The 27,359-nt window shown below is 58.5% G+C and overlaps 2 protein-coding genes across 6 annotated transcripts in view; both read left to right on the top strand.

Annotated features, from left to right (window-relative positions):
* The window catches only part of KLHL22 (kelch like family member 22), a 34,738-nt gene extending 23,345 nt beyond the window's left edge, over positions 1-11,393 (top strand). For all 4 annotated transcript variants that reach the window (XM_080821583.1, XM_080821584.1, XM_080821582.1 and 1 more), the window contains 3 exons: positions 1,382-1,574; positions 8,040-8,273; positions 10,438-11,393. In XM_080821583.1, the coding sequence (XP_080677709.1) occupies positions 1,382-1,574; positions 8,040-8,273; positions 10,438-10,803 (793 nt within the window). In that variant the 3' untranslated portion in view covers positions 10,804-11,393. The remainder of the gene's footprint in view (positions 1-1,381; positions 1,575-8,039; positions 8,274-10,437) is intronic.
* Positions 11,394-15,203: 3,810 nt separating this feature from the next.
* On the top strand, positions 15,204-26,343 carry SCARF2 (scavenger receptor class F member 2; the record flags this gene model as incomplete). Of its 2 annotated transcripts, none has more annotated exons than XM_080822215.1 (11): positions 15,204-15,388; positions 20,239-20,297; positions 20,411-20,512; positions 20,709-21,228; positions 21,343-21,561; positions 21,718-21,846; positions 22,464-22,567; positions 22,646-22,763; positions 22,976-23,091; positions 24,462-24,614; positions 25,436-26,343. In XM_080822215.1, 11 exons carry the CDS (start codon positions 15,219-15,221, stop codon positions 26,341-26,343), a joined length of 2,598 nt encoding a protein of 865 aa, XP_080678341.1. The 2 variants fall into 2 exon arrangements, with proteins under 2 accessions (XP_080678341.1, XP_080678342.1); XM_080822216.1 differs by having other exon boundaries at positions 15,219-15,388; positions 22,961-23,091.
* Between the last annotated feature and the right edge of the window lie 1,016 nt (positions 26,344-27,359).

The raw sequence follows: 27,359 nt of genomic DNA, 5'->3' as shown, positions 1-27,359 counted from the left end.
TCTGCCCTGAGCTACAGTGAGGTCTAGGAATACAGACTTGAACCAGTCCTTTACGAACTCCCTTCCGGTTTGACAAGGACCCTTTTCATGTGCATTGTCCTTTCTGAGTCCTTGTGATAGCTTTCATAGGCAGGCGGCATCCTCCCCTCCGCCAGGTGCAGAAACTAAGTGACCCAGCTGGACCGGGGCAGACCAGCTCCCAAACCTGGGTCTCTATGACCCGTGTGCATGTGCTTTCTCTCCTGTTAGCCCCAGCCGCTGAGGCATCCTGTTTCCTGCCATTCCTGGCTGGCAGGGAGGAGCTGGCTGAAAGGCGCAGGCAGGCAGGAGGAGCCGAAGAGCACATCTCACTCGTGCTTTGGGGCAAAGGTTGAAATCCGTCTGTCCACCAACCGTATATGGGGACCGTATATGGCACCGACCAAAGAAAACTCTGTTCCTTTTCTAATGAGCCAGTTGAAGTTCAGCTCATCCCCTTGGAGTTGGTCTTTCTGTGGAGAAACAAAAACCACTTATCTGAAAGCAGCTGTAATTATGCACAAGCTCTTGAGGAAGGAGACTTCAGAAGCAGGCACTCAGAACTGGTACCAGAGTGGACAACCAGGGGGAAAAGGGCCAGACTCAGGGCAGTGGGGCGAGTGGACTCTGGGGCTCGGACTCACAGGGTCCTGGTCACTTAAGGCTCTGTAATTCTCCGTATTCACCCAAATAGCATACCTGCCTGCATGTCCCGCAAAGTGCCAGGCCTGGGGCATGGAGTGGGGCAGGGCTGAGTGCCAGCAAGGCAGGTGTGTAGATTGGCCTGTGAAGGGCCTCAGCTGCTAGGCTACGTGAGGATTTTGGTATGAGTGGGAGCTTGCTGGTGAGCGTGTGATCGGGTGAGCAGAGGGAGCACGGGCTTCCGTTCAGACTGGTGAGCAGCCAGCTGGAGAGGGCTAGGAGGCCTTTGCCCTTGGGTCCAGCATGCCGGAGGACGAAGTGAGGGGTGATGTGGGTCTCCCAGGAAGGCTGCAATTGCCTGGGCTGAGTATGCAAATGAAGGCCTTCAAAGGCCAATGAAGGACTCTCAGGGCTGTGGGAGGGGGTGGTTGCACGAAGGAGCTCAGAATGAAGCTGCTGCTTGGGGATATGACTTTTTGCAAAGGATGATGATGAAAGAAGACGGGCTCCTGGCCATGCCTTCCAGGCTCTGTGCTAGAGACACACCCGTGTTCAGGCATGTAGTGGCCTGCTGGTGTGGTTGTAGATGGTCATGTGCTGGTGTGTTCGGGCAGCTGGGGGGTGGCGGGTTCAGGGTTCAGTGGTGGAACAGAAGGTGTGGGCCTGCTGGGCAAACTTTCTGGCCTATCAGTGATGCACTGCCCTCGTGTTCCCTCAAAAGGTATGACCCAAGGCACAACCGCTGGTTCCAGATCCAGTCGCTGCAGCAGGAACATGCCGACCTGTGTGTGTGTGTGGTGGGCAGGTACATCTATGCGGTGGCGGGCCGCGACTACCATAATGATCTGAGTGCCGTGGAGCGTTACGATCCCGCCACCAACTCCTGGGCTTACGTGGCTCCGCTCAAGAGGGAGGTAAGGAAACCCCTCCCAGAGGGGCCTTTTCCTGCCCTCTTTCCTTCTAGGGTGTGCAGAGAGAGTGGATGGCCAAGCTGGGGAACCAGAACTAGTGGGTACCTCCAAAGACTCTGCATTATGATTGGGGCAGGGGACTCCTGGAGTTCAGCCAGCCTCCTGGGGAGAACCTCACCAAGTGCACACCAGATCCCCATCTTGGTCTTGCCACCTTGATCCCAGGAGGCTGCTTTATTTTTTCTTTTCTTAAAGATTTTATTTGAGGGCTCTTGGGTGGCTCGGTGGGTTAATAAGCCTCTGCCTTCGGCTCAGGTCATGATCTCGGGGTCCTGGGATTGAGCCCCGCATCAGGTTCTCTGCTCAGAGGGGAGCCTGCTTCCTCCTCTCACCCTCTCTGCCTGCCTCTCTGTCTACTTATGATCTCTGTCAAATAAATAAATAAAGATTTAAAAAAAAATAAAGATTTTGAGAGAGAATCTGAAGCAGATTCCCTGATCATGGAGCCTGACATGGGGCTGGATCCTATGACTGCGAGATCAGGACCTGAGCTGACACCAAGAGCTGGAGGTTCAACTGACTGAGCCACCCAGGCGCTCCCCGAACCCCGAGGAAGCTACTTTAATCCTGCAGTTCAAATGTTGACGAAAACCTTGTCTGTCCCTTGTCTGTCCCTTCCCCTTGTCTGTCCCTCAGCATAGTTGAGCTGGTCTGAAGTGTGTTCAAAGATGTTGTTAGACAGGAGGGACACTGTGATAGAGGAGGGCATGGGAGTCTCCGACTTCAAGGGCTTCCTGGAGGGTGGGGCCTTTGAAAAGGCCCAAACCCCACTTTAGAAGTTGTATTTCACATTTGTTTGCTTGTTTTTAAAGATCATGTGTACCCAGGGGTATCCCTGGGCACTCTAGAGGCAGAGGATGGCATGGGGACACATGTGGGGCTGTTGTCCAGGCTCTGCCACAAGATCTCCTGCCTTTTTTTTTTTTTTAAGAGTTTATTTATTTATTTGACAGATGGAGATCACAGGTAGGCAGAGAGGCAGGCAGAGAGAGAGAGGGGGAAGCAGGCTCCCCGCTGAGCAGAGATCCCGATGCAGGGCTCTATCCCAGTATCCCGGGATCATGACCTGAGCTGAAGGCAGAGGCTTTAACCCACTGAGCCACACAGGCTCCCCGATCTCCTACCTTTCTGAACCTCTTTCCACACCTCCTCTTATCCCTGTCCCCTCTCCAATCCCCCCAAGGCTGTAGTCTTTGACCTCAGGGGGCTGAGGTCTCCCTGATGGGTCCAGCTCTTCTCCATGGCCCACAAGGGCTCCGAGGCTGGGGGTTTCCTCCCAGGCAGGGAAAGCTGGCCTGCTCCTTGCTCTTCCGCTTCCCTGGGGAAGGAAGTGCCTCTAGTGGGGTACTCCCTCCCCTCATTCTGGAGAAAGGAAGAGATTTTGCATGGGAAAGATCAGGGGGTCCTTGAGACCTGATGGACCCCTGAATTCTCTTCCTGAAAGGAATGAGTAGGAATGGAGGCTGTTGGGCTCCAGGGGTTCTTTGTCTGGAAACTGCAGTTCTCCCATGTGGCCACAGAGGGGCAGCCTCGGCATTCAACCGGGTTCTCCCCTGTCAATGTTACTTCTTTCTTACCATTCATTTGTTCAGCTACTATTTATTAAGCACCTACCATATACCAATCCCTGGGGATCCAGTGGTGTTAAAAGATGAGAAGAGTACCCCTCCAGACCATGGTGTTCACAGCCTAATAGAGAGACCACTCTTTTTTTTTTTTTTTAAGATTTTATTTATCGACAGAAAAAGACACGGCAAGAGAGGGAACACAAGCAGGGGGAGCAGCAGAGGGAGAGGGAGAAGTACAGTCCCCGCTGAGCAGGGAGCCAGACACAGGGCTTGATCCCATGACTCCGGGATCATGACCTGAGCCGAAGGCAGACGCTTAATGACTGAGCCACCCAGGTGCCCCAGAGAGACCACTCTTTTTTTTTTTTTTTTTTAAGATTTTATTTAATTTGACAGACAGAGATCACAGGTAGGCAGAGAGGCAGGCAGAGAGAGAGGAAGGGAAGCAGGCTCGCTGCTGAGTAGAGAGCCGACGTGGGACTCGATTCCAGGACCCTGGGATCATGACCTGAGCCGAAGGCAGAGGCTTTAACCCACTGAGCCACCCAGGCGCCCCAGAGAGACCACTCTTAACCACTAAGCAAATCAGTAAAGTAATTGCTAATTGTGCTAAGTGTGGTGAAGGAAATCGAGAGGCTTAAGCTCAGCATTGTCCCGGGAGGGGGATCTGGCAGGACTAATCTGAAAAGACTTGGGTGGGGGGCATCTGAAGAGATATTGATTAGACCAAGGTCTAACGGAAGCAGCTGCTGGGAGAGGGAAGTAGTTCCCAGGTCAGGGGGGGCATTCCCAATCTGAGAAAGAGGGATGGCATGAGGAGGCATTGTGAAGAGACAAGGATGGAGAAGAGCAGCTCCTGAGCCACTGGGTGGTCCAGGTGGGGGCGACAGTGGCTTACCTTAGAGTAGAGGCTGTGGGGAAGGAGAGAGCTGGGCAGGTTCAAGGCATAGTTTGGAGGTAAATGACCAGACTTGCTGATGGATCAGATGTTAGAGAATGAAAGGGGAGAGATCATGGAAGACGCCCAGGCTCCAGGTTTGAGCACGTGGGTGGATGGCTAAGCTGCTGACCAAGAGGACAGATGGGCTTGGGAATGAAAAAGAAAAGGAAGGGTTCCCTATAGATCATGATAAATATTCCAGTGGGAAATGTCAGTTTGACATTAAAAGTCAGGCTCAGGGGAGTGGTCAGCCAGGAGATAGAAATGTGAAGGATTTATCTAGACACGATGGTATGCTGGCCATGGGAGCAGTTGTGATCAGCTCAGAGGAACAGGGACGAGAAGAGGGTTGTGGGGGCGCATCCAGGGAGGGAAACCTGCCAGAGAGCAGGGAGGTTTTCTCCTGTGAGCAGAGGGGGCCCACGGGTCCTGGAGAAGGGAGGTGTGTAGCCCATGTTGCTGTCCTAGAACCCACAGTCAGACATAACAAATGACTGAGGGAAAAGTGTGTCACACAGCCTCATCCGTTTGTCACATTCTCTTACCTGTTTCTTAGGGACCCACATAATGCCGGAGTCCCACCAGTGTGGCATTGCTGACGTGCCCCCAACAGACCATGAACTCCCTGTCCCAGCAGCAGGTGGAGTGCTGCCTTTCTGTGTCCAGGGGAGAAAAGTGGGACCTGTGCAGGGAACTCTTCTCACTTAAAAACCTCCCCAGAGAACTCACACTTCTGGGAAGATAGAGTAGATGTATTCCTCCTAATTCTTGCTAAGTACAACTCAAAACTCTGGACATACACATTAAAAAAAAAACAAAAACCCTTAAGCCTCAGAATGGTTGAGAGAAGGCAGTCCAGCTAGGGGTCTCAGGAACTGAGAAACAACACCGTACAGTTATGTGTTCCCTGGATTTCCTTTTTGCCTCATGTATCTCAGATATACAAGTGAAGAGTTTCATAGGCAGTAGCACCAATGGGAAGCAAACTTCAGTGAACGTATAAAATCTGAAATCCTCACAGTGGTCTCTCACATGGACTCACACTGGCTTGTGCTCTCTCTCTCTCACTCTCAAATAAATCTTTATTTGACAGAGAGACAGCGAGAGAGGGAACACAAGCAGGGGGAGGGGGAGAGGGATAAGCAGGCTTCCCGCAGAGCAGAGAGCCTGACGCGGGGGCTTGATCCCAGGACTCTGGGATCATGGGACCATGACCTGAGCCTAAGGCAGACGCTTAACGACTGAGCCACTCAGGCACCCCTAAATAAAATTTTAAAAAATAAAAAATATAAAGGAATAAAGTGGGAAGAATCAGTCTACCTGATTTCAAGACTTAACTACATGGCTGCAGTAGTCACGACTGTGGTGTTGGCAGAGGGTTAGGCATGGATCAGTGCAGCAGCAAGGAGAACCTGCACAGATAGGCCCATCTGATTTTTGACAAAGGTGCAAAGACAAATGAATGGAGAAAAGATAACTTTTCAACAAATTATATGAGAGCAGTTGGAATCTGTAAGCAAAGAAGATGAACATTGACCAAGTCTCATACTTAATAAAAAATTAACTCAAAGTGGTTTATGGGCTTAGGTGTAAAATGTAAATCTATATAGTACTTAGGGGGAAAAAAGAAGGAAATCTTTGGGATTTAGGACTGGACAACAAGTACTTAGATTTGACTCCCAAAGCATGAGTCATAAAAAGAAAAATCGATAAATGGGACTTGTCATCAGAACTCTGGAGGGGGGATATCAGATGGCAGATAAGCACATGAGAAGATGTTCGATGTCGTTAGCCATTAGAGAAGCCCAAATGAGACCCACAGTGAGAAGCCCACCTGTCAGAATGTCTAAAATAAAAACTATTGGCACAGCCCGTGCTGGTGGGACCGCAGAGCTGATGGGACTATAAAATGGCGTGGCTACACTGGGAAAGAATTTCACAATGTCTTTAAATAGTTAACTTCCGGGCTGCCTGGGTGGCTCAGTGGGTTAAAGCCTCTGCCTTTGGCTCAGGTCATGATCCCAGGGTCCTGGGACTGAGCCCTGCATTGGGCTCTCTGCTCAGTAGGGAGCCTGCTTCCCCCTCTTTCTCTGCCTGCCTCTCTGCCTGCTTGTGATCTCTGTCAAATAAATAAATAAAATCTTAAAAAAAAAAAAGTTAACTTCAAGTACCCTGCAACCCAGCAGGTGCCATCCTGGGCGTTTATCCCAGAAAAATGAAAACTCCATACACAAACAGCCAAAAAGTGGAAACAAATCCAATGTCCTTCAGCAGGTGAACGGCTAAGCAAACTGTAGCAGATACGCAGCATGGAATTGTACTCAGCAATAAAAACGAACTATGGACACATATGAGCAAGTCTAGATGAACCTGAGGTAGCACAGAAAGCCTGTTTCAAAAGGTTATGTGCTGTGTGACTCCATTCATATAACACTCCTGAAATGACGGAATTATAGAAATGGAGAAACAGATTGGTGATGGACAGGGGTTAAAGAGGGGGCTCGGGGCAGGGGGATGTGAGTGTGATTACAAACAGGCAACAGGAGGGATCCTAGTGGAGATGGAGTGTGCTGTGTCCTGACTGGGTCAGCGTCAGCATCGTGGCTGTGCTACTGTGCTGGAGTTGTACTGGCTGTTACTGGGGAGCCTGGGTAAAAAGTACATGGCTTCTGTATTTTCTTACAACTATGTGTGAATCTACACTTACTTCAAAATGAAAAATTTAATTAAAAACAAACCCAAGGGACACCTGGGTGGTTCAGTTTGTTAAGTGTCTGCTTTTGACTCAGGTCATGATCCTGGGGTCCTGGGATTAAGTCCTGTTTCAGGCTCCCCGCTCAGCGGGGAACCTGCCTTTTCCTCTGCTTGTGCGCTCACTCTCTCGCTCTCGCTCTCTCTCTCTGTGTGTAAATAAATAAAATCTTAATGAAAAAAAAAAAAAAAGAACACAAACTACCAAAACCTCCCTGTGTCCCCACCATTGATAAGAGAAGACCCAGGCCTTGGTTTATGTCCTGCCCACTGCTCTGTCCCCTGTCCACCACTCCAGCCCTCTGCTGTGTCACCACACAGCCTCAGGGTTAGTGGCTGCCTCTGAAACATGAACCTTGGAGCCTCCATGCCCCATGGGGCTCCTCTGCCCCCCCAAACACACAATGCTCTACCTTGTGGGCAACGGGCCCAGCATGAAGGCCTTGCTCAGGGTGGGTTGAGCAAGTGGGTATGAGAGAGGAGGTCCTGGATGCAGTAGGGACTGGTGTGAAGGGTCAAGGTGGCTGGGCAGGGAGGGGATCCCCTCCCAGGGTGCACGCCCAGGTCTGAGGACCAAAATCAAAAGCAGGGTGGTGTATTTTCTTCTTTCACACATAACCATCACTAAAATGGCGTTCTTTGTGTTTGATTTTGCATCTCATTTTCTTCCTCACCATATGGTTAGATATTATTTGTGAACGATTTTGAAAGTGGGGTCAGCAGGCCTGGAGAACTGGCTGGTCAATGGGGGGTGGGGGTGGGGTGGAGGCCACTGAGGGCGGGTCAGGTATTCTTGGAAGTGCGGTCTCCTCTGGTGACTGGCTCTAACAGCTGGGCTTTGATTGCTTTGAGCACCCCTCTCCGCCCCCTGCCCCGTGCAGATGTCTCCTTGAGGGGTGAGGGAAAGACAAAAGATTCTGTTCTCTCCCTTGTAGAAGCTCAGAGTCACCTCTGGGTCCCTAGACTTGTCCCCTATTGGGGTAAAATCAGGGTGGGTGACTCAAACCAAATCAGGGAGGGTTCTCAGCAGAATGTGAGGTGGAAGTTGGGGACACCACAAGGGATGGGGTATGAGTGAGGGCCCCTGGCTGCCTTCTGTCACGGCCCTCTTGCCCCTTTCCCACGCACTCCTGGTTCTCTTGGTGGCAGGTGTATGCCCATGCGGGCGCCACGCTGGAGGGGAAGATGTACGTCACGTGCGGCCGCAGGGGGGATGACTACCTGAAGGAGACGCACTGCTATGACCCTGACAGCAACACCTGGCACAGCCTGGCTGATGGGCCCGTGCGGCGGGCCTGGCACGGCATGGCCACGCTCCTGGACAAGTTGTACGTGATCGGGGGCAGCAACAATGACGCCGGCTACCGGAGGGATGTGCACCAGGTGAGCAGAGCTGGGCCGCCCACGCACGTGCTCTTCCCATCCCTTCCAGTTGTTTCAGATGCAGGGTGAATTGCAACATGTATGCCGCCTTATTAAATAGGCTTTATTTTTATAGCAGTTCTAGGTTCCCAGCAAAATTGAACAGAAGGTGCAGAGACTTGCCATATGCCCCCATCCCTGCACACGTGGTCTCCCCCACCATCATCATCCCCCACCAGCGGGGCATTTGTTCCAACCCATGAACCCACCATGACATGTTCTACCCCAAGCCCGTAGTTTAAGGGTTCACTATTGGGGGGTGTACATTCTCTGAGTTTGGACCAATGACATGTATCCACCAGCATAGTATCAGACAGGGTACTTTCATTTGTTTTGATTATTAAAAACATTAACTATAAAGTTAGTATGACCGCATTGCAGATCCTTTGAATAGTGCATAAAGCTGAGGAAAAGCACCCACAATCTCACTCAGTGGCACTGTTTTTTAGTCCTGCCTGTGCATGGTTTCCACTTAATTGTAGGTAAAGAGCACGCCATTCTGCTGCTGGCTGAAGCCTGTTGTGGCTGTTTTCCAGTTTAATATTCAGTTTCCATAGCCACTGCCCACTTCAGTGGCCATGCAGAATTCTGTCACTTTGGTGTGTCATTTGGTCTGGTCCGAGTAACAAAAGTTCTGCTCTGTAGTGCATTTCAGGCATTTTGGATTGTTTTCTCAGGTGAGAGCTCTGCTTCTCAAAGTGTGGTCCCAGAGCAGCAGCATCTGCATCCCTGGGAACATGTTAGAAATGCAGGTTCTTGGGTCTCACCCCAGACCCACTGAATTGGAAGCTGCAGGGCCGGGACTCAGCCATCTGTTTTAACAGGCCCCGAGTGGTGAGAACCCTTGGGCTCTCGTGGGTCGCTTTCCTATTGCTGCCATGACAAATCACCACCAACTTAATAACTTAAAATAATATAAGTGTATTCTTACAGTTTGTAGGTCCTGAGTCTGATGTGGTCTCACTCAGCTAAAATCCAGGTGTCCTCAGGGCATCTGTCCTTTTTGGGGCCCTACGGGAGAATCTGACTCCTTGTTCACTCAGGTTATCAGAATTCAGTTCCCTGCGTGTGTGGAGCTAAGGTTCCTGTTTCTTTGCTGGTTGTCGGGTAAAGGCCCTTCTTGGCTTCTCGAGGCCTCTGTATTCCAGGCATGGGGCCACTTCGTCCTCAGCCAGCAACGGCAGGTTGTCCTTCTGACGTCTCTTCCTTCCTGGTAGACTTTCCCCCTCTGCTTTCAGGGACTTGTGCAGTTAGACGGGCCCACCTGGCAAGTCCAGAATCACCTTCCCACCTTGAGGTCCATACCCCAAAGCATGTCTACAGAGTCCCTTTTGCCATGTAAAGTAACACAGGGTTTAGAGATCTAGGGTATGGACTTCTTTGGGGAGTCATTTTTCTGCTGACCACAGATGAAGAACCAAAGGTGCTTATTAAGCCAAAAAGATAAGATTTTTTGTGGCTCTTACAGCTACTGTCAAACAGCTTTCCCAGATTATCAGACAAACGCACAGACGGGTGGCTTCCTTACGTAGTTATCAGCAATGGGTCTTACGGTTTTTCTTCCCCCAGTGGCTGCTAGTTGTCAGGGACAAATTTAACCCGTCTTTTACATTTCTTGGATTACGAGTATGTGGAACATTTTCCCATGTGTTTGTTTACTGTTCAGGGGAGTTTGGAGATGTGAGAACGTTGGTGGTCATCACTAGTCAGCAAGTTAACTCCTTCCACATTTTATCTGCACTTCCCCCTGGAGTTGGGTGTCGTGAGGGAGTTAGCTGGGGTCTGTGCCTTTGGTCAGTTTCAGTCTCGTGGAGGGGAGAGAACCCCAGACCTTAGAGAAGAACAGCGTGCCCAAAGGGAGGTGTGGCACATCTGGGGCCACCGGCTGGCTGAGGGCCCTGGAGGCAGGACAGAGGTCAGCCTGGCCTGGAGACAGGACATTTTGATGCTGGCCCCAGACTCTTCCTCCAGAGGAGCCGGGTCTGCACACAGCCTGGCTGTGTCCCTTAGCCTTGGTCTGAATCCAGGGCCTGGCCGAGAGTGCTGCCCTGCCCAGCTGGTCCAGGGCGGCCTGGCAGCCCCATCCCAGCTGGTGCCCTGCTTTACTCTGACCTTGGTTCTGCAGGTGGCCTGCTACAGCTGCACATCTGGGCAGTGGTCATCTGTCTGCCCACTCCCAGCCGGGCACGGCGAGCCTGGCATTGCTGTACTGGACACCAGGATCTATGTGCTGGGTGGCCGCTCGCACAACCGGGGCAGCCGCATGGGCTACGTGCACATCTACGACGTGGAAAAGGACTGCTGGGAGGAGGGGCCGCAGCTCGACAACTCCATCTCGGGCCTGGCAGCCTGTGTACTCACCCTGCCTCGCTCCCTGCTCCTCGAGCCGCCTCGTGGGACCCCCGACCGCAGCCAGGCCGACCCAGACTTTGCCTCCGAGGTGATGAGCGTGTCTGACTGGGAGGAGTTTGACAACTCGAGTGAGGACTAGGGCTCCCGCACCTGGTTTCCTGAAGGGAAGGTGGCAGGAGCTCAGAGAGCAGCAGGGCCCTCCCCCAGCGGCCCCTCCTGCTGGCTCCGTGTGCTTGCTGGCTCCTGCCACCCATCCTTCCCACCAGTCTACAGCGGTTATTTGCAGAGCTCTGCAGATCTGTGGCTGTGATCGCCCTTCCGTGGGAATGCTTGCGGAGGGCTCTGGTTCTCTGGAGAGTTTACCGGGCCTGCTCCTCCTCAGCTTGGACAGGGCATGGCGTCACCAGCTGTCTTGGACTCCTCAATGCCTGGTTCTACTCCCTGCTGGGCTGAGAGGGCACCCTTCTCCAAAGGGACCTGGGGACTGGCCCTGTGGGTGAGGCGGCCGAGGCACACCGTACCCCCTTCCGTGGGCAGGGAGGCGGTGGAGTGAGCCCGTCGCCTGCCTAGCATTCAGAGGCTTGAGCTACTGTAAGCTCCCAAGGCCTGGAAAGGGAACGGAGATACATAGATTTGCCCAAGACTGGTTCTAGTAATAAAAAGATCTACAGCTGGGCTTTTCTGACCCCATGTTGTTGATAAATGAAATAAATCATCTTACAAAAGGTGTGAATTGTGTTCCTGTGGCTGTAGCCTCACCATCCGTTCACAGCCAGTGCAAGGCTGTCGTCTGTGGGTGCCTGTGGACTTCCGGGCTTATAGCTGCTGAGTGGCAGAGGCAGGACAGGAGCCCCCATCTGAGGGAAAAGCACAGTACCCCCTCCCCACCCCCCGCACCCCCAGGTAGCCAGGCTGTTACTGGGAAACCTGGAAACCCGCCCTGGTCTGCTGAGACGCCGTCACCCGGCCTGCTGGAACAGCACCTCTGTTGAGGTGCTCTTCTCTGAACCTCAGTCCAGCTCGGTGAGCAATCTCGTGGCCCTGAGTAAAGCCCAGCCCCAAGCCTGGGGAGGGAGGCCCGCTCACCATAGGCTCTTCCCTGCTTGCTGGATCTGAGTGTGGCAGGGGTGGGAAGGGGAGCTCCATTTCCTGTAGGTTCGCTAGCTGAGTTCTTAGCACGTGGTCTCAAGGGTCGTGGTGGCACAGCAGATGGCAACCTCTGAGGCCACCCGCGAGTGGGCTGGGCCTCCAGCACCTCCCTTGCTTCTGCGCAGCTGACCTTCCACCTGAACCCCCTCCCCTCCTCCTGCCACAGCCTCTGCTCTTGCAAACTCCCAACGGCAGGGGGCAACCTGCAGAGGAACCGTCACTTCCCCAGTCTCTTGGGCAGAGCGCAAGGACACCGGCATCTTCTTTCTGTGCCCCAGAGCCTGTGGGAGCTGGTACTCTGTCGTGAATGGAGGAGAGCAGAGGGACAGTGTGTGCTGCTTGATGGGAGGAAGAGGTAGGGCCCAGATGCCCTAAAGACAATGGGAGTTGCTGCTTGCCCCTCGGGGCCATGCATATGATCTTCCTGTCTTTCAGGGATTGGGTACCCCTCAAGAATAGGTGCCCACTCCCTAACCCCTATGTGACATTGTGCATTTCTAGCTTGGGTGGCAATCCCAGTGCTGACCCTAGTGGGTCACTTCCAGCAGGACAGAGTAGCCACATTCTTCAGTGTCCTCTCCCCTGCTCAGGGGCTCACAGTACCTTGAGGCCAGGGCAGCAGTTCTTGCAGACCCCAGATTCCCTGAGAAGGAGAAGCACCAGAGATGGCCACCCCCCTGCAGTGTGTCCCAGGCTTGCTGGTGTCATCCCCTCCACCCGCAGCCTTCAGGGTGTGGCCACAGCTTTGTAAGAGTTCTGCTTTGCAAGGTGGGGAAGGAGGGTCTGTGAGGTCCTGTGGAGCATGGGGTGGGCTAGACATGGACCCTGAAAGGAGTCCTGCCACTGTCCAGCCAGCCTGGAGGCCTTCATGGCTTCCCCTCCCAATACCTGTCTGGGACCTGGGCAACCTGGGCTCTCCAGCCTGCAGACTCTCAGAAAGGCCCCGCTTCATGCCTTCACTCAGCTGGGCGCTCCGCTCATTCCTTTCTGCCTGCGAATCCTCACCCTCTCAAGGACCCCTGGGGAAGCCATCGCGGCTGGAACCAGTCGGCCCAGGCTCCAGACCCCCATGGGGCGTATGTGTGGTTGTTAGTCGTCTGTGGGTGCCTGTGAACCCACAGCTTCCTCATCATGGTATGCACCTGGCACCTAGCCAGCCGCCTGAATGGTCGGTCATTCACCCGCACTTCTCAGTCTCCTGACTGGGGTGTGACAGTGGCTGGGACCGACATGGGCTCTGCATTCACCCCTGAACTTCCCATCACCTGGGAGGTGGCTATGATGGGACACAGGTGGAGGACCACTGTGGATCTTGAGTGAGGTGAGGCTGGGGACAGGCCTGCGAGCCGTTGGGGGCAGCCAGATGTGATTAGAAGGGCTGCTCTGGGTGATACACCAATGGGGTAGGTAGAGATTTGAGACACTTGTGAGGTCCTGGTGTTGGCATGGAGTGGGGGCATCATCCAGCTGGTGCCCTTCACAGTGGAGGCAATTTGGGGTGGCAGGCCGTTCTGAAGGAAGGGAAAGAAGGTGAGGAGTTTGCGGTGCCTGTCCATGAACTCAGTCCAGCTGGGGTGAGTGCCCAAAGCCCTGGGCGGTGTGCTTCTAAAGCCAGGAGCTGGGCAGCCACATGGACCTCTTTTGGCCCCTCTTGGTGGCAATCTAAGGGGGCGCCTCTTGAAAGGGGCCCCCCAGGCCAGGAGAGCATGGGTTGTGTCAGGGCCGTGCCCAGGCAGAGCTGCCCACAAGTGGCTAGCCTGTTTACTTGTCCCCAAGAAGTGTTTGCATTTGTGATCTCAGGGGTTCAACTTCCCCTTCCGAGCCGAAGGCAGAGGCTTTAACCCACTGAGCCACCCAGGCACCCCATCAACTTCCCCTTCCAGTCCACCCAGCTGTTGCCTGCCGCTGACCTCCCTCCTGCACCAGCATGGCTTACAGAGGGGCCCTAACCTCTGAAGTTCCCTGTTCTCCTTTCCTCCACCAGCCTACTCTGGACAGGCTTCTGGCCCAGCCAGTCTGGTGATATCCACAGCCTTGGGCTTTTCAGTGGCCGTTATTCCAAGTCCCTCCTTCAGCCCCCCCTTCCACTCTGACCACCTCCACGTGACTGAGGAAGGACACCACCTCTCCCTCCTCTCAGGAGCCTGTATGCAGCCTGTTCTCCAAGAGAGCGCAGGTGCCCTCTCCCTGCACAGGTCTTCCCACCAACTCCCAAGTTTGCAAAAGACAAGCTCATCTTTGCTGGGATCTGGATGCTCCCCCTTTTGTTCCATACCCCAGCCTGCCCACCTTTTCCCGATCCATGGTGGCTGGGATTGGGTCTGTGTCCCAGACCACTGCCAACTCCCCGGCTCCCCAGGCCCAGAGTTCTTCTTCCCTGTCCCCTTTTGCCCTGTTCCTCTCCACATTGCTCCCCTCTCCCCACTGCCCCTGCGCTGCTCTATGCTGTCACCCCACTCTTCCTGATGCAGGATCCCCCAAGCCTCCACCTTCTGGACTTTTACCTCTGGTGATCCAACAGCCTTTTCAAGTAGAATGTCTCTCTCAAACTCCCCTTTCACCACTGGAGGAGGATTAAGGGTCTCTCAGTCCTGGAGTACTCCCACCTCCTCTGTCTTTGCCCCCATCTGCATTTCCCTCCACGTTCTCGAAGAGCCCACTGCTGGGCCATTCTACCTTCTGCGGAGACACCCTTTGCCGAGGTCTCAGGTGCAGACTGAGGCGACCCATAAGCCTCAAGCACTCTGTTCGGGTGTCTTCTGCAGGCTTTGACTGCACCCAAGTGAGCCTGAGGAGCCAACACCACAGCCCAGCTCTACAAGGGCGAGGGCTTCGCGGGGGGCAGCGGAGGCCGGTTTGCGGCCTTGATCTGGGGCGTCTTCCGACCGCTCTTCCCCGGCCGGTTCCGAGGCACAGCGGGCCGGGGGAGCTTTGGGGCATCGCGTTCTCGTCCCCCACCCTCTTTCCCGCCCCGGGCCTGGCCGCGCATTGAGTGCGCAGGGGTGACTTCTCTGGTGGGTGTCTGGAAAGGGAGGGGAAAGGCTCGGGGGCCGGGGATTCCTTGGGCGGGGCCGCCGCGGCCCCTCCCTCTCGCCCCGGCCCCTCCCTCTCCCAAAGCTCCGCGGGCCTCCTCCAAGTTCGCCCCCAAGTTTGCGAGCGGCCGCGTGGGGGCGGGGGCCGCGTGGAGGGGCGGCGGCGGGGCCGGAGGGTGGGGTCTGGCGCGCGGGGCGGGCGCTGCTGCCTGGCCGGCCGCGGCTGGCCCGGGATCAGGGAGCCGATGTGGAATTTCCTGCCCGGCCCGGCGCCCCTCCTGCCGCCCCCCGCCCGGCCGCGCACTCCGCTTCCGGCCGCTCTCGCTGCGGCCGCACCCGCGCCCGCGCCCGCCCCGCGCCTGCCCCGCGCCTCATGGAGGGCGCAGGGCCCCGGGGGGCTGGGCCGGCGCGGCGCCGGGATGCCGGGAAGCTGCCTTCGCCGCTGCTGCCGCCGCTGCTGCTGCTGCTGCTCTGGCTGCTGCCCGGCTCCGCGGCACCCCAGGAGCTGAACCCGCGCGGCCGCAACGTGTGCCGCGCGCCCGGGTAGGAGCCCGGCCTGGCTGGGAGAAGGGGCCGAGGGGGACGTTAGGGGCCGAGGGAAGGGGGCGTCCGGGACTTTCCTAAGATAAACGCTCTAGTCCTTTCCGCCGCCCTCGCCGATTCGTCTCCAGGCCGAGCCTGGGCGCCGGGCCACGACGGTGCATCCGAGGATACCCTAGACGCGAAGTCACCCGAGGAGAGAACGGAGTGCAGTGGGCACCCCGAGGTGACATACCGTGTCTGAGATTTCAGACCTAGAAAAAGGAACGCTTGGGCTGGGTTGCGAAGGCGTAGGGAGAAGTCGGGGAAGGGCATTCCAAGCTGGTGGAAGGGTATTTGCAAAGGCCCCGGACACGAGTGTGGTTCCAGCCGGGAGGGAGGGTGAGGGTCGAGTGGAGATGGAGTAGCGCTCCTGAGAGGTGGGAGCCGGCAAATCTTGAGGCTGGCGCGACTCGGAAGGACGAATTTGTGTCTTAGAGATAGGCGCGGGTGGGAAGAGGATGGTGATAGAGGTGGGCACTGAGGAGCCTGCGCTCAGAGTGGACCAGAAGCAGGATTCGAGAGGACAATGACGTGCACCGGGGTCCGACAGATATCGAACTCCCGAGTGGGGATACTGGGTGCTCGGAGGAGCCGCGCAGACGTGGGACTCCACGAGGTGCCGGCGGGGGAAACCAGCGTGGGACAGGCAGTGAACAGGCTGGGTCGGAGAGCGGCGGGCCGAAGACCTTGCGCGGAGGGAAAAGAGCGGAAGACAGGACGCTAGGAGTGGGCGCAGGGGTCCGAGGACTTGGTCGGCGGGTCAGAGGCCACAGCGAGGTCAAGGGCATCTCCACCCGGGGCCAAAGAGCCGGCGTGTGGGGATGCCTTGGCGCAAGCCCGGGCGGTGGGGGCGGGCGGGGCGCCGGGCGGGCGGGAAGCTGGAGAGGCGGCCACAGGGCCCCAGGCTGCGTCCCGTCGGGGCGTCCTGAGCCGCAGGGCCCTGGGAGGCCGCGTCCGGGCGCTTGGCGGTCGCCGCAGACAAGGGGCTGCGAGGGGCCGCGCGGGGTTTCCGAGCTCGGATCCCGAGGCGCGCAGACCCCTCCCCACTGCGAGCCCCGCCTCCGGGGCGGGGGCCGGCCTGGCCCGCCATCTGCTTCACATCGACGCCGCCGCCGCCTCCCGGGCCTCCCCGGCCCCAGGAATGCAGTGGCAGTGGCGGGCGGGGCCGTGCCTGGAGAGGGGGAGGGCGCGATCGCTGCGGGCCCTGTCTCTCCGCCTCAGCCCTCCTTCCCCGATGGGGCTCCGTGCTGGGGGATCTGGTGGCAACAGGCTCGAGCTGTCGGGAGCCTGAACCCTTCGCTCCCGCGTCCCGTTGCCGGGCACCTCCCCACGAGGCGGCCCAAACACCGCCTTTGGGGTTCCGATCCTGGTGTCACTTCTCCCCACCCGTGCGGACCAGGACAAATCGCTTAGCCTCTCTGGGCCTGTCTCTGCCTCTGTCAAATGGGGTTGTTGCTGTGGCACCCCACTCATGGAGTGGAGAGCTGGTTTATGGGAAGGACAGCCGCCTCTGGCCACCACCCACCCAGGGTCCAGGCCATCTCCAGGGGTTCCTTTCCCCAATGGCAGGAGAACCGAAGAGGGGAACATACACTTAGCCCATGAACTCCCATGCACCTACTATGTGTGTGCCAGGCCTGTGGTTGGTGCAGCAATAACAGCAGATGAGACAAATACTGCTGTCCCCACAGTGGAAGAGACTTACAGCAAGTTATCTGACATTCCCTGAGCCCTGCGAAGGAGGGGTTCAGTTAGGGAATGCTGTATCCTTTAGAGTGATCTGGGGAGACCCACTGAGGGGTGGTGAGTGGGCAGAGATCTGAAGCAGGGAAGGTGGAGCCCTTCGGTGTCTGGGGGCAAGGCTCTAAGTGCCAAGGGCTTCTGGAAGCCCAGAAAAGAGCCGTGGGGCCCAGGCAGAGCCTGGGAGAGGGATGGTGGAGGAGAGGCCAAAGAATGAGAGTGGGCCTGCCCACTGCTCTGAGGGCCATGGGAACCCATGCACAGAGGAGGGGTGGGATCTGACCAGGCTTGGCTGCCAGGTGGCAGATGAACTTGGCTCAGGAAGGTAAAAGGAGGAACCAGGTAGGAAGTCAGTCAGGAGAAAACCGGGCGGACCGAGGGTGGCTTTCACAAGGCTGGGGCAGAGTAGTCCGAGAAGTGGTTCATCCCATCCTAGATCCATTTTGGAAGGTAGGGCGCGTGTTTCTCCATGAATCAGATGTGTGCTGTCTCAGTCACTGCAGAGGTGAGGCCTCTGGGGTTTCAGGCTCCCAGCCTGGAAGGATGGCATTCCCTGAGATGCGGAAGGCAATGGGTGGAGGAGGCTAGACATTCAGGCTGAGGAGGTGGACCCCACTGGGGGGCTCCGAGCATTTTCAGCACCTCATTTAGATGGGCCCTGGGGAGCTTCCTGATGGAGTAGCAAGAGGAGAGGAGATGACAGAGCCAAGGAGGGGGACAGAAACCAGAGGAGGGGTGTCCAGGGGCAGGGGTGAAGGAGGAGAACAGGGAAGTATGGGATCCCAAGTGGTATGGTAGGCCGAGGAACCTCTGGGCTGGATTGGAGAGAAAATGGGGACTTTGGCACAGTGAGCAGTTCTCCCAGACTGCTTTGCTGCATTGGCATGGGCAGGTTCAAGGTCACACAGTTTGAATCAGGGCAGTTGTGTTCACAATGACAATGATCTCTAGAGGGGACAGCCCGAAGCAAGGCATGCTTGCTAAGGGGCCTGGCCCAGCCTGTGATTTGGCTCCCCTGGGTCTTGCTAACTTAGAGCTAACTTAGAGCTCAAGTGTGGGAACTGTCCCCTGGGCCAGGCCATTTTTCTCCTCATTTACTACTGTAAGCTCTTAAGAGGGTGGGCTTGCTACCCCAGCCGGGCCCCCTCTGCCAGCCCTCCCAGAAGGAAAGGCAGCTGTCCCACAGTCTCATCCTCGTGTTCTTGCTGAACCCACATGTGCTCCGTCCTGCCCAGGGTAGAGGGTGTTTGCTCTGCTGGGTGGGGCCTAGGTGCCAGCCATGCTGGTGGGGAGGTGGGACCAGGGAACCTGCACAGCATGGGCTGAGCTCTTAGTTCATGCCAAACACTTGACATCTTGGCTTTCTTAATCCTCCCTCCAAACCCATGGACCCCGTTCTACAAATAAGGAGTCTGAAAGTCAGAGAGGTTAAGTTCTGGGCCCAAAGTCACACAGGAATCAAATCCAACTTTGTGTGGCCCTAAAAGCAGACTCCCAACCACAAGCCATGTGGCCAGGGCAGAAAGTGGTCAGTGCTTCTAGGACTATCCCACCTGGCCATCTGGCAAGACTGCCTACAGGAGGGACAGCAGCAGAGGCTCTCCACCCAGAGACCTGGGTTCAGAACAGGCAGAAAGGGCAGGAGGGTGATAGGCTGGCAGATCTGGCTCTACCCACAGATGGGCACCCATGAGTCCGGCGGCTGGAATCAACAGTGGGAGCCAAGCCTGCTTTGTGTTCTCGTGCCTGGTTTCCTGTTTGATTTGTAGAAAAGAAGATGGGTCCACCCCCTTGCAGTTCAGGATTTCATGGGTTCTGTTCCCAAGGTTCCTCATCTTTGGCCTGAAGGAGAATCAAACTGTTCAGGTGGGGCCCATCCAGGGTGTGGTGATGCTCTCTGCTGGGGGACGGGGGCGGCGGGGGCGGCATTTTGAGGGGCATGATATGGGCACCTGCAGTCTTTCCCTTCCCAGTCAGTTCCACCCACCAGGGTCTCAGGCCTCTTTCCAACATCCTTCCAACACCACATTCAGGTGTTCAGATCAGACCCTTCTGAAGGAACACATTCCTTTTTCTCTGAACCATGAATGGCTGCTATGTGCCTTTAGCATCTGGACGAAGTTCTAGGTCTGATGGGACCCATCAATCTGCAGCCTGAGTGTCTTTCTCTTCCTTCTCAGACTCCTTTGCTCCCCAAATCTGGGCATACTCCATCTCGAACCACCGGCCCCCCCGGCCCCGCGCACACTCTCCAGTGGTAGGCGTCACTCTGGCAGGGCCTGCGGACTTTTGTGCCTAGAATCTGGGCACAAATACTAACCTGAAATGCAACAGTCATAAGTTATTTACCTCCTGCAGAGGTAACACCACGTACCTTGTAAAACCAAATAAAATTAAAACAAGATTTTTCAAACACATAAGTAGGTATTCTAATCTCCTCCCTCCATCCTGAGTCTTGCCCTGGTGTGCTGGACCCCTCACGTTTTGCTTTTCTTGCTGTCCTGGAGGACTCCCTGGGTGTGCCCTTCCCCTCCACCGAGTGGACACCTCTATCAGAGGCTGCCCATCGTGCCAACTGTGTACCCAGATGTGCCCTCTGGCTCTACCTGTCCCTGCTGCCCAGGTCTTGTCACATCTAGATCCTGACACCCATCTGGCGGGGCCGCCACCACCACTGATGCCACCTTTAAGCAGCTCCTGGAGACTCAAGGATCTCTCACCAGTCCCTTCTGGGACACCTGGGCTCTTTCCTCAGGCCTAGATGGGGAGGGGTGGTGTCACAGAGGAGTTTGGTGGAATGGGGAGGGGAGGGAAGACCCCTCCTAGAGGGGACTGAGAAGTTCTTGGAGGTTAGATCCCTCAGTGGCCTGCCCTCTGCTGCCTCCCAGTGTCTGCTCCGCAGGGCTGGAGTCTGTCTGTCTTGCTGGGAGTCTCCTGAACTTCCATCAGTGCCTGGTGTGGCAGGGCCTCCATAACCACCTCCTGTGGGGGGTAGGGGGGAGGTTGCCAGGGAGCCCTAGCAGGGACAGGGGCATGAGGCTAGGGCTCAGGAGTCCTTTCTCTGCCTGCAGCTCCCAGGAGCCTGCGTGCTGCGCTGGCTGGAGGCAGCAGGGTGACGAGTGTGGGGTCGGTGAGTGGGGCACCCTGGGGACCTGGGCAGCGGGCAGGGACACCAGGGACACGGAGAGGAGGGAACAGTGTGGGGGCAGGGCACGCGGCAGCTCTGGCCACTCTTGCCCGCAGCGGTGTGCGAGGGCAACTCCACGTGCTCGGAGAACGAAGTGTGCGTGCGCCCGGGCGAGTGCCGCTGCCGCCATGGCTACTTTGGTGCCAACTGCGACACGAGTGAGCAGAGGACCCGGGTGGGGGCTGGGCAGTGGGGCGGGGCCTTTGAATGGGGAGGGATCTGACCCGGAGACTGGATCCAGCATGGGGGAGGGGCCCCAAAAGGCGGAGAGCAGGACTGGGGAAAGGTTCTGACGGGATCCCCGCTCCCTGGCCAGCACCCTGGCCTGACACCCCTCTCTGCCCGCCCCTGCAGAGTGCCCGCGCCAGTTCTGGGGCCCCGACTGCAAAGAGCTGTGTATCTGCCACCCGCATGGGCAGTGCGAGGACGTGACAGGCCAGTGTACGTGTCACGCGCGGCGCTGGGGCGCACGCTGCGAGCATGCGTGCCAGTGCCAGCATGGCGTGTGCCACCCGCGGAGCGGCGCGTGTCGCTGTGAGCCCGGCTGGTGGGGCGCGCAGTGCGCCAGCGCGTGCTACTGCAGCGCCACGTCGCGCTGTGACCCACAGACGGGCGCGTGCCTGTGCCACGCAGGCTGGTGGGGCCGCAGCTGCAACAATCAGTGCGCCTGCAACACGTCGCCGTGCGAGCAACAGAGCGGCCGCTGCCAGTGCCGCGAGCGCACGTTTGGCGCGCGCTGCGAGCGCTACTGCCAGTGCTTTCGCGGCCGCTGCCACCCTGTGGACGGCACGTGCGCCTGCGAGCCGGGCTACCGGGGCAAGTACTGCCGGGAGCCGTGCCCAGCCGGCTTCTACGGCCTGGGCTGCCGCCGCCGGTAAGCGCGGGCCCCCGACCTGGGAAGACGGGATGGGGGGGAAGGCGCCAAAGGGGGGGGGCGGGGCGGGTGAGGGGGCCCTGGGCCCCGCCTAGCCTTCCGCCCCTTCCCCAGATGCGGCCAGTGCAAAGGCCAGCAGCCTTGCACGGTGGCCGAGGGCCGCTGCCTGACTTGTGAGTCCGGCTGGAACGGCACCAAGTGCGACCAGCCGTGCGCCACCGGCTTCTATGGCGAGGGCTGCAGCCACCGCTGCCCGCCCTGCCGCGACGGGCATGCCTGCAACCACGTCACTGGCAAATGCACGCGCTGCAACGCGGGCTGGATCGGCGACCGGTGAGCAAGCCGCCCGTGCCCGAATCTGTCCTAGGCATGCAGCCCCCCTCCCCCGAACGCCCCGCCAATCCCCGAATGCTCTCCGCGGAGGGCACTACGGGCTTTGGGTTCGTTTGCCCCCATTTCCGCTGATTCCCCCTCCTCCGCGTTTCCGAGGTGCGAGACCAAGTGCAGCAATGGCACTTACGGCGAGGACTGTGCATTTGTGTGCGCCGACTGCGGCAGCGGCCACTGCGACTTCCAGTCGGGGCGTTGCCTGTGCAGCCCCGGCGTCCACGGGCCCCAGTGAGTGCCAGAGACCCCTTTGGGGGTTAGGAGTTAGTACATGTCCCAGGGATCCAGCCAGACCCCCAGGTGCTGCTAACAGTGGCTGACTGGTTGAGACCCAGGCTTGCCCTTCAGCCCAGGTCCTCTTACCGCAGCTAGGGAGAGCCGTCAGGCTCTTTGGGGGCAGTTTGCTGCCGTGGTGAGGAGCCGGCTCGCATGGCGGGATCTGGCAACCAGTTCAGCCTGTGGTCAGTGGGCTTCGGAGGACCGCAGGGTTGAGGTGACCCCGAGCTAGTGCAGAAAGAGCAGAGACCTCCACTTACAGTCACGAGTGGTCTGGCAACCCCCCTTCTCACCCACCCAAGAGTCAGCCCGAAATGGACGCTGAGGCCGAGTGACCCCGGGCCCTGTCCCCCAGATCCTATCCTGCTGGTTGTGCTGTTGCATGTTCATTTCCAAAACACTGATCATCCAGTGTATGGCCGGCGGTGATGGTGGGCATCAAACCCTAGAGAACCCTAGAGAATAGAGATGGAGAGCTCGGCTCTAGGACCGGGCCTGGCTGGCGGCAGGGGCGAGGGCGAGGGGCATCACGGAGGGCTGCTGTGGCCCTCCCTGACCCCGTGCCCCCATAGCTGTAACCTGACATGCCCGCCTGGACTTCACGGCGTGGACTGCGCCCAGGCCTGCAGTTGCCACGAGGACTCGTGCGACCCGGTCACTGGTGCCTGCCGCTTGGGTGAGTCGTGGGGGGCATCCCGTTGAGGGGGATGCCAGGGGTGCCGGCAACCGCGCTAACCCCGGTGCCTTCCCACAGAGACCAACCAGCGCAAGGGCGTGATGGGAGCGGGTGCGTTGCTTGCTCTGCTCCTCGGCCTGCTGCTCTCGCTGCTCGGCTGCTGCTGCGCCTGCCGCGGCAAGGACCCGGCGCGCCGGTGAGGCCAGAAGCGGTCCGGCCCTCCTGAGTTCGGGCCGCACCCTGTCTGTGGCGCCGCGCGCCCTCCTCCAGGACCCCGCCCCACCCCGCCCCGGAGTGTGGCACTGCCTGACTTTAGCCCAGGCCCCGCCCTTCCTGAGTCAGGGCTCCCGCGGAGGTCCCACAGTCCCATCCGGGCCCCGCCCCCTTACTCAGGCCCCGCCCCCGCAGGGAGCTCACTCTCGGGAGGAAGAAGGCGCCGCAGCGACTGTGCGGTCGCTTCAGCCGCATCAGCATGAAGCTGCCACGGATCCCGCTCCGGAGGCAGAAGCTGCCCAAGGTCGTAGGTAAGGATATCGGCACGGGGTCTCTGGGGGAGCACCTCTCGATGCAGGACATACGGGGCCTTGGGTGCTGATGTGGGTGGGCTGGGGAGCGACGCAAAGAGGGGCTTCTGATGTCGGCGAGCCGGGCGAGGAAGGCGGGAGCCCTAGGTGTAGAGGCAGGTGTGGGGAGGTTTGGGCCCTGTTTCCGTGAGTGGGAGTGATTGCATCTGGAGTGTGTAGACATCTTGGTGGGCAAAGCCCCTTCGATCTGTGGGAGTGCACTGTAAATCCTGGTGGGTAGCTGCAGGTGAACGCGGGCTGGGAGTGGGGGGCGGTGGCGGCGGTGGTGGTAGGTGGGACCTGTGCATGGAAATCCTGCTACAAGGAGCACTCCCCACCCCCGCACCCCGCTTGGATCCCCTGCAGTGCTTTCTGGGTGGTGGGCAGGCTGATTCCTTGGCTTCCACACCCTGGTCAGGACTCCAGATGGGAGGGAGGTGCTTCTCTCCCTCTTTCTGCACTGATCCACACCAGGAGTGGACTCTCCCTCTTCATCTTGTTTCCGAAGATGAAGGGGAGGGGGAGACTCATCTCCTGGGAGGTAAAGATGGAACCAGCTGGGGAGCCTGGGTGGCTCAGTTAAGCGTCTGCTTTCTGCTCAGGTCATGATCCTGGGGTCCTGGGATCATTGGCTCTCTGCTCAACGAGGAGCCTGCTTCTCCCTCTCCCTCTGCCTGCTGCTCGCTCTGCTTGTGCTCTCTCTCTGTTGGGGAAAAAAAAAAAAGATGGCTACAGCTGAGAAAACTCCTTGGCCCACTCAGCAGAGTGGGATCTATGGACAAAAGTGTGGGGGCTGGACCCCACATCCCAACCATTAAAGGGGGCAGGCCAGCCAGCCTCTGAGATTTCTCCATTGTGGGGGTCTGCGTTCATGGAGGCTAGGCCTGAGGGTTCAGCCTGCTGAGATGGGCTGAGCCAAAGGGGGGCCTTGCCACTGCACATTTGGGCTGAAAAAGTGCTTCGAGGTTCCCTGGGTCCTACAGGGCAGGGTCTGAACATGGCTCAGAGGCCCTGATGGTCTGTCCCAGCCAGGGGTTCTCTCTGGCCCTCTTATTTCCAACACTTCAGCCTATCCTTGTTCAGTTGCCTAGCTGCACACACTAGCCTGACACCATTGACTACGTTGTTCCCCCTTCTCTCTTTTTACCAGCCCACCTCTACCCATTCTCCCATCCTGGTCTAGTGTCCCTCTGCCTGTTGAATTGCCTGTTCCACCCCCAGTCTTAGGGTAGGGCTGGTCTTAGTTATTCCAGCATTTGTTGCAGGGCTAGTGAGGGTGCAGGCTGGGCAGGGTGGGGACCCCTGGCAGCTGTGCTTTCCTCCTTTCCCAGTGGCCCATCACGACCTGGATAACACACTCAACTGTAGCTTCCTGGAGCCACCGTCGGGGCTGGAGCAGCCCTCGCCATCATGGTCCTCCCGGGCCTCCTTCTCCTCCTTTGACACCACTGATGAGGGCCCGGTGTACTGCGTACCCCATGAGGGTGAGTACGGCTCTCCTTGGGCCTCCCTCCAGGCAAGTGAAATGTTCCAGTTGAAAAGATCTCCGTGCTCTGAGGGACAGGCAGCATGGGGAGGAAGGATGTGGTGATGCTCATAACTGGGGGTTGGACACAGAGCTGAGACTACTGAGTGGGGTTCTGTGCTGCTCAGAGCTGGACTGGGGTAGGGTCTGGGGAGGTGGGTGGGCTCTCCTGTCTCTAGCCACAGCCCAGAGTCACTTCTTGGGAAGGCCATCCCTAGAGGAGTTTCTGGGCCTGGGTGGGAAATGGCAAAGGTGATAGGAGCTGACGGCCTATGGGATATGGGGCACACTTTTGCCTGAAGTAAGTTTTGGCCCACAGTCATCTGGAAGGAGCCTGACTGACTGGTTTTTTGGCGGTGGCTTCTCTTCTCCCCTGGCTATCCCCCTGGGTGACCTTGGGCAGGTGACTAAACTCTCTGAGCCTTAAAAGCCCTTATCTCTTAATGAAGAATAATGAATCCCATTGGAGGTGTTCCAGGTCATATTTGATGATGCGGCCCCCAGGTTGGGGATGTGGTGGGGGTGGGGTGAGGCCAGGCCAAGGTTGCGGCTTCAGCCCCAGGAATGTTCCCCCTTACCCCCCAGCACTCGGCAGCACACCCTGGGGGCTCAGAGCTAAGTTTGTGGTTGGTATGATTTCTGAAAGCGTGTATAGATGCCAGGGCGATCGAGCATCAGCTGGGGTGGGGAAGAGGAGGAAGAAGATGAGGTTTTTGCTTGAAGGCTGGACTTTGAGCTCCCTGTGGAGGCCGTGACCACCAGCTCTTCTTCCTTCGTCAGAGACGGCAACCGAGAGCCGGGACGCGGAGGCCCCCACGGGCCCTACCGAGGCGCTGGCGTCATGCCCTGCGCCGGTGACCACACCGACGTCCGCAGAGGAGGCGACTCCCCTCCCTGCTTCCTCTGACAGCGAGCGGTCAGCGTCGAGCGTGGAAGGGCCTGGCGGGGCGCTGTATGCGCGGGTGGCTCGGCGCGAGGCCCGGCCGGCCCGGGCCCGGGGCGAGGCCGGGGGCCTGTCGCTTTCGCCGTCTCCCGAGCGCAGGAAGCCGCCTCCACCCGACCCTGCCACCAAGCCCAAGGTGTCCTGGATCCACGGCAAGCACGGCGCCGCTGCCGCTGCCCGTGCGCCCTCACCGCCACTGTCGGGACCCGAGGCCGCGCCCAGTCCCAGCAAGAGGAAACGGACGCCCAGCGACACGTCGGCGCGGCCGGAGGAGCCCGGCAGCCCCAAGGCCCGCGACCCGACGCCACGGCCCCCGGGGCTGGCGGAGGAGGGGCCAGCCCTCGCCTCCCCCTCGCCGCCTAGGGCTCGGGCGCGGGGTCGCGGCCCTGGCCTCTCCGAGCCCACGGACGCTGGCGGTCCCCCGCGCAGCGCGCCCGAGGCCGCCTCCATGCTCGCCGCGGAGCTGCGCGACAAGACTCGCAGCCTGGGCCGCGCCGAAGGGGCTCCCGGCGCGCAGGGCCCGCGAGAGAAGCCGGCGCCGCCACAGAAAGCCAAGCGCTCGGTGCTGCCCGCCTCGCCGGCCCGCGCGTCCCCTGCGCCCGAGGCCGCGGGGCCCGAGAAGGTGGCGGCCGGCGCGCCCGCGCCCGACACCCCCCGGAAAAAGACCCCCATCCAGAAGCCGCCGCGTAAGAAGAGCCGGGAAGCGGCGGGCGAGCTGGGCAGGGCGGGCGCCCCCACCCTGTAGCAGGCAGTGGCCCCGGCCGCGCCCGCAGGACCCCCAGGCTTAGCAGCGCTGCTTGCCACCCCGCGTTCCGCGCCCGCGCGACGTGCCCCGCTGCGACCCGGCCACGGCGGCCTCCCGGGACCTCGCCCAGAGCAGCCTGGCGGGAGGCTGCGTCTCATTGGCTCAGGCTCCAGCGGCGGCTCCTCAATTGGCGGGAAGACCCCATTCCATTCGTCGAGGCCTGACAGGCGCTTAGCAGGCGACTCCCTTCCCATTGGCCGAGAGCTCCGACTACCCAGGGTCTCGAGGGCCGAGAGACCAGTAAGAACTGGCCCAGAGTGCACTTGTGCTGGGGTACCTCCTCATTGGTTGAGGCCAGAAGCACTTCTGCCTCGGCTGCCTCTCATTGGCCAGGGCCTGGCGCCTCTGGCTAGAGGCCTCCTTCCTTGACGGTAGGGGAAGGCTACTTGCACTGGCCAGGCCCCAGGGCATCTGGTTGACTGGAGCCTGGGGAGGAGGGCTGGTCTCTGCTCCTCAGGGGGCTCAGCGTCCCCTGGGCCCGGCCTGTCCCCTCCTCCCACTTCCTCTCCCTGCGCCCCCAACCCCAGCCTCCCTAGCCCTGGCCCCTCAGCTGTCGAGCTGGTTTTGATGGCCTCCCACCACCCCCCATGCCGCGGGAATCCGAGGGGCGACTTCAGTGGTCTGAGGAGATGTATTTATAGGCCCCCGGTAGGGCTGCTCCCGCCCCGTCTGGGTGCCCCAGGATGGGCTCCTCCCGGCAGGGGCTTGGCCAAAGCTTTCTTATTAAAGTGCCTTTTTTTTTTTTTTTTCCTCTTGTGCTTTGCTTGCTTCCTATCTGCCCTTTCTGGGGCAAGGAAGGATCTTCCCTCCAAGAATTCCTGTCACCTCTTCCAGTGGGCACTCACACACCAGAGTCCTCTACCTAAGCAGAGCCTGGAAGCCCAGGTGTGGGGCTCTTGGGACCACGCTGGAAGCGGGTTGTGTCCATCGGCCCATCATTAATTTATCAACTTTAC

This window comes from Martes martes (genome assembly GCF_963455335.1).
Source record: "Martes martes genome assembly, chromosome: 13".
In the NCBI taxonomy this organism is placed as follows: domain Eukaryota; kingdom Metazoa; phylum Chordata; class Mammalia; order Carnivora; family Mustelidae; genus Martes; species Martes martes.
The sequence above is the reverse complement of the archived record's forward strand: the minus strand, read 5'-3'. Positions and strand labels throughout refer to the sequence as shown.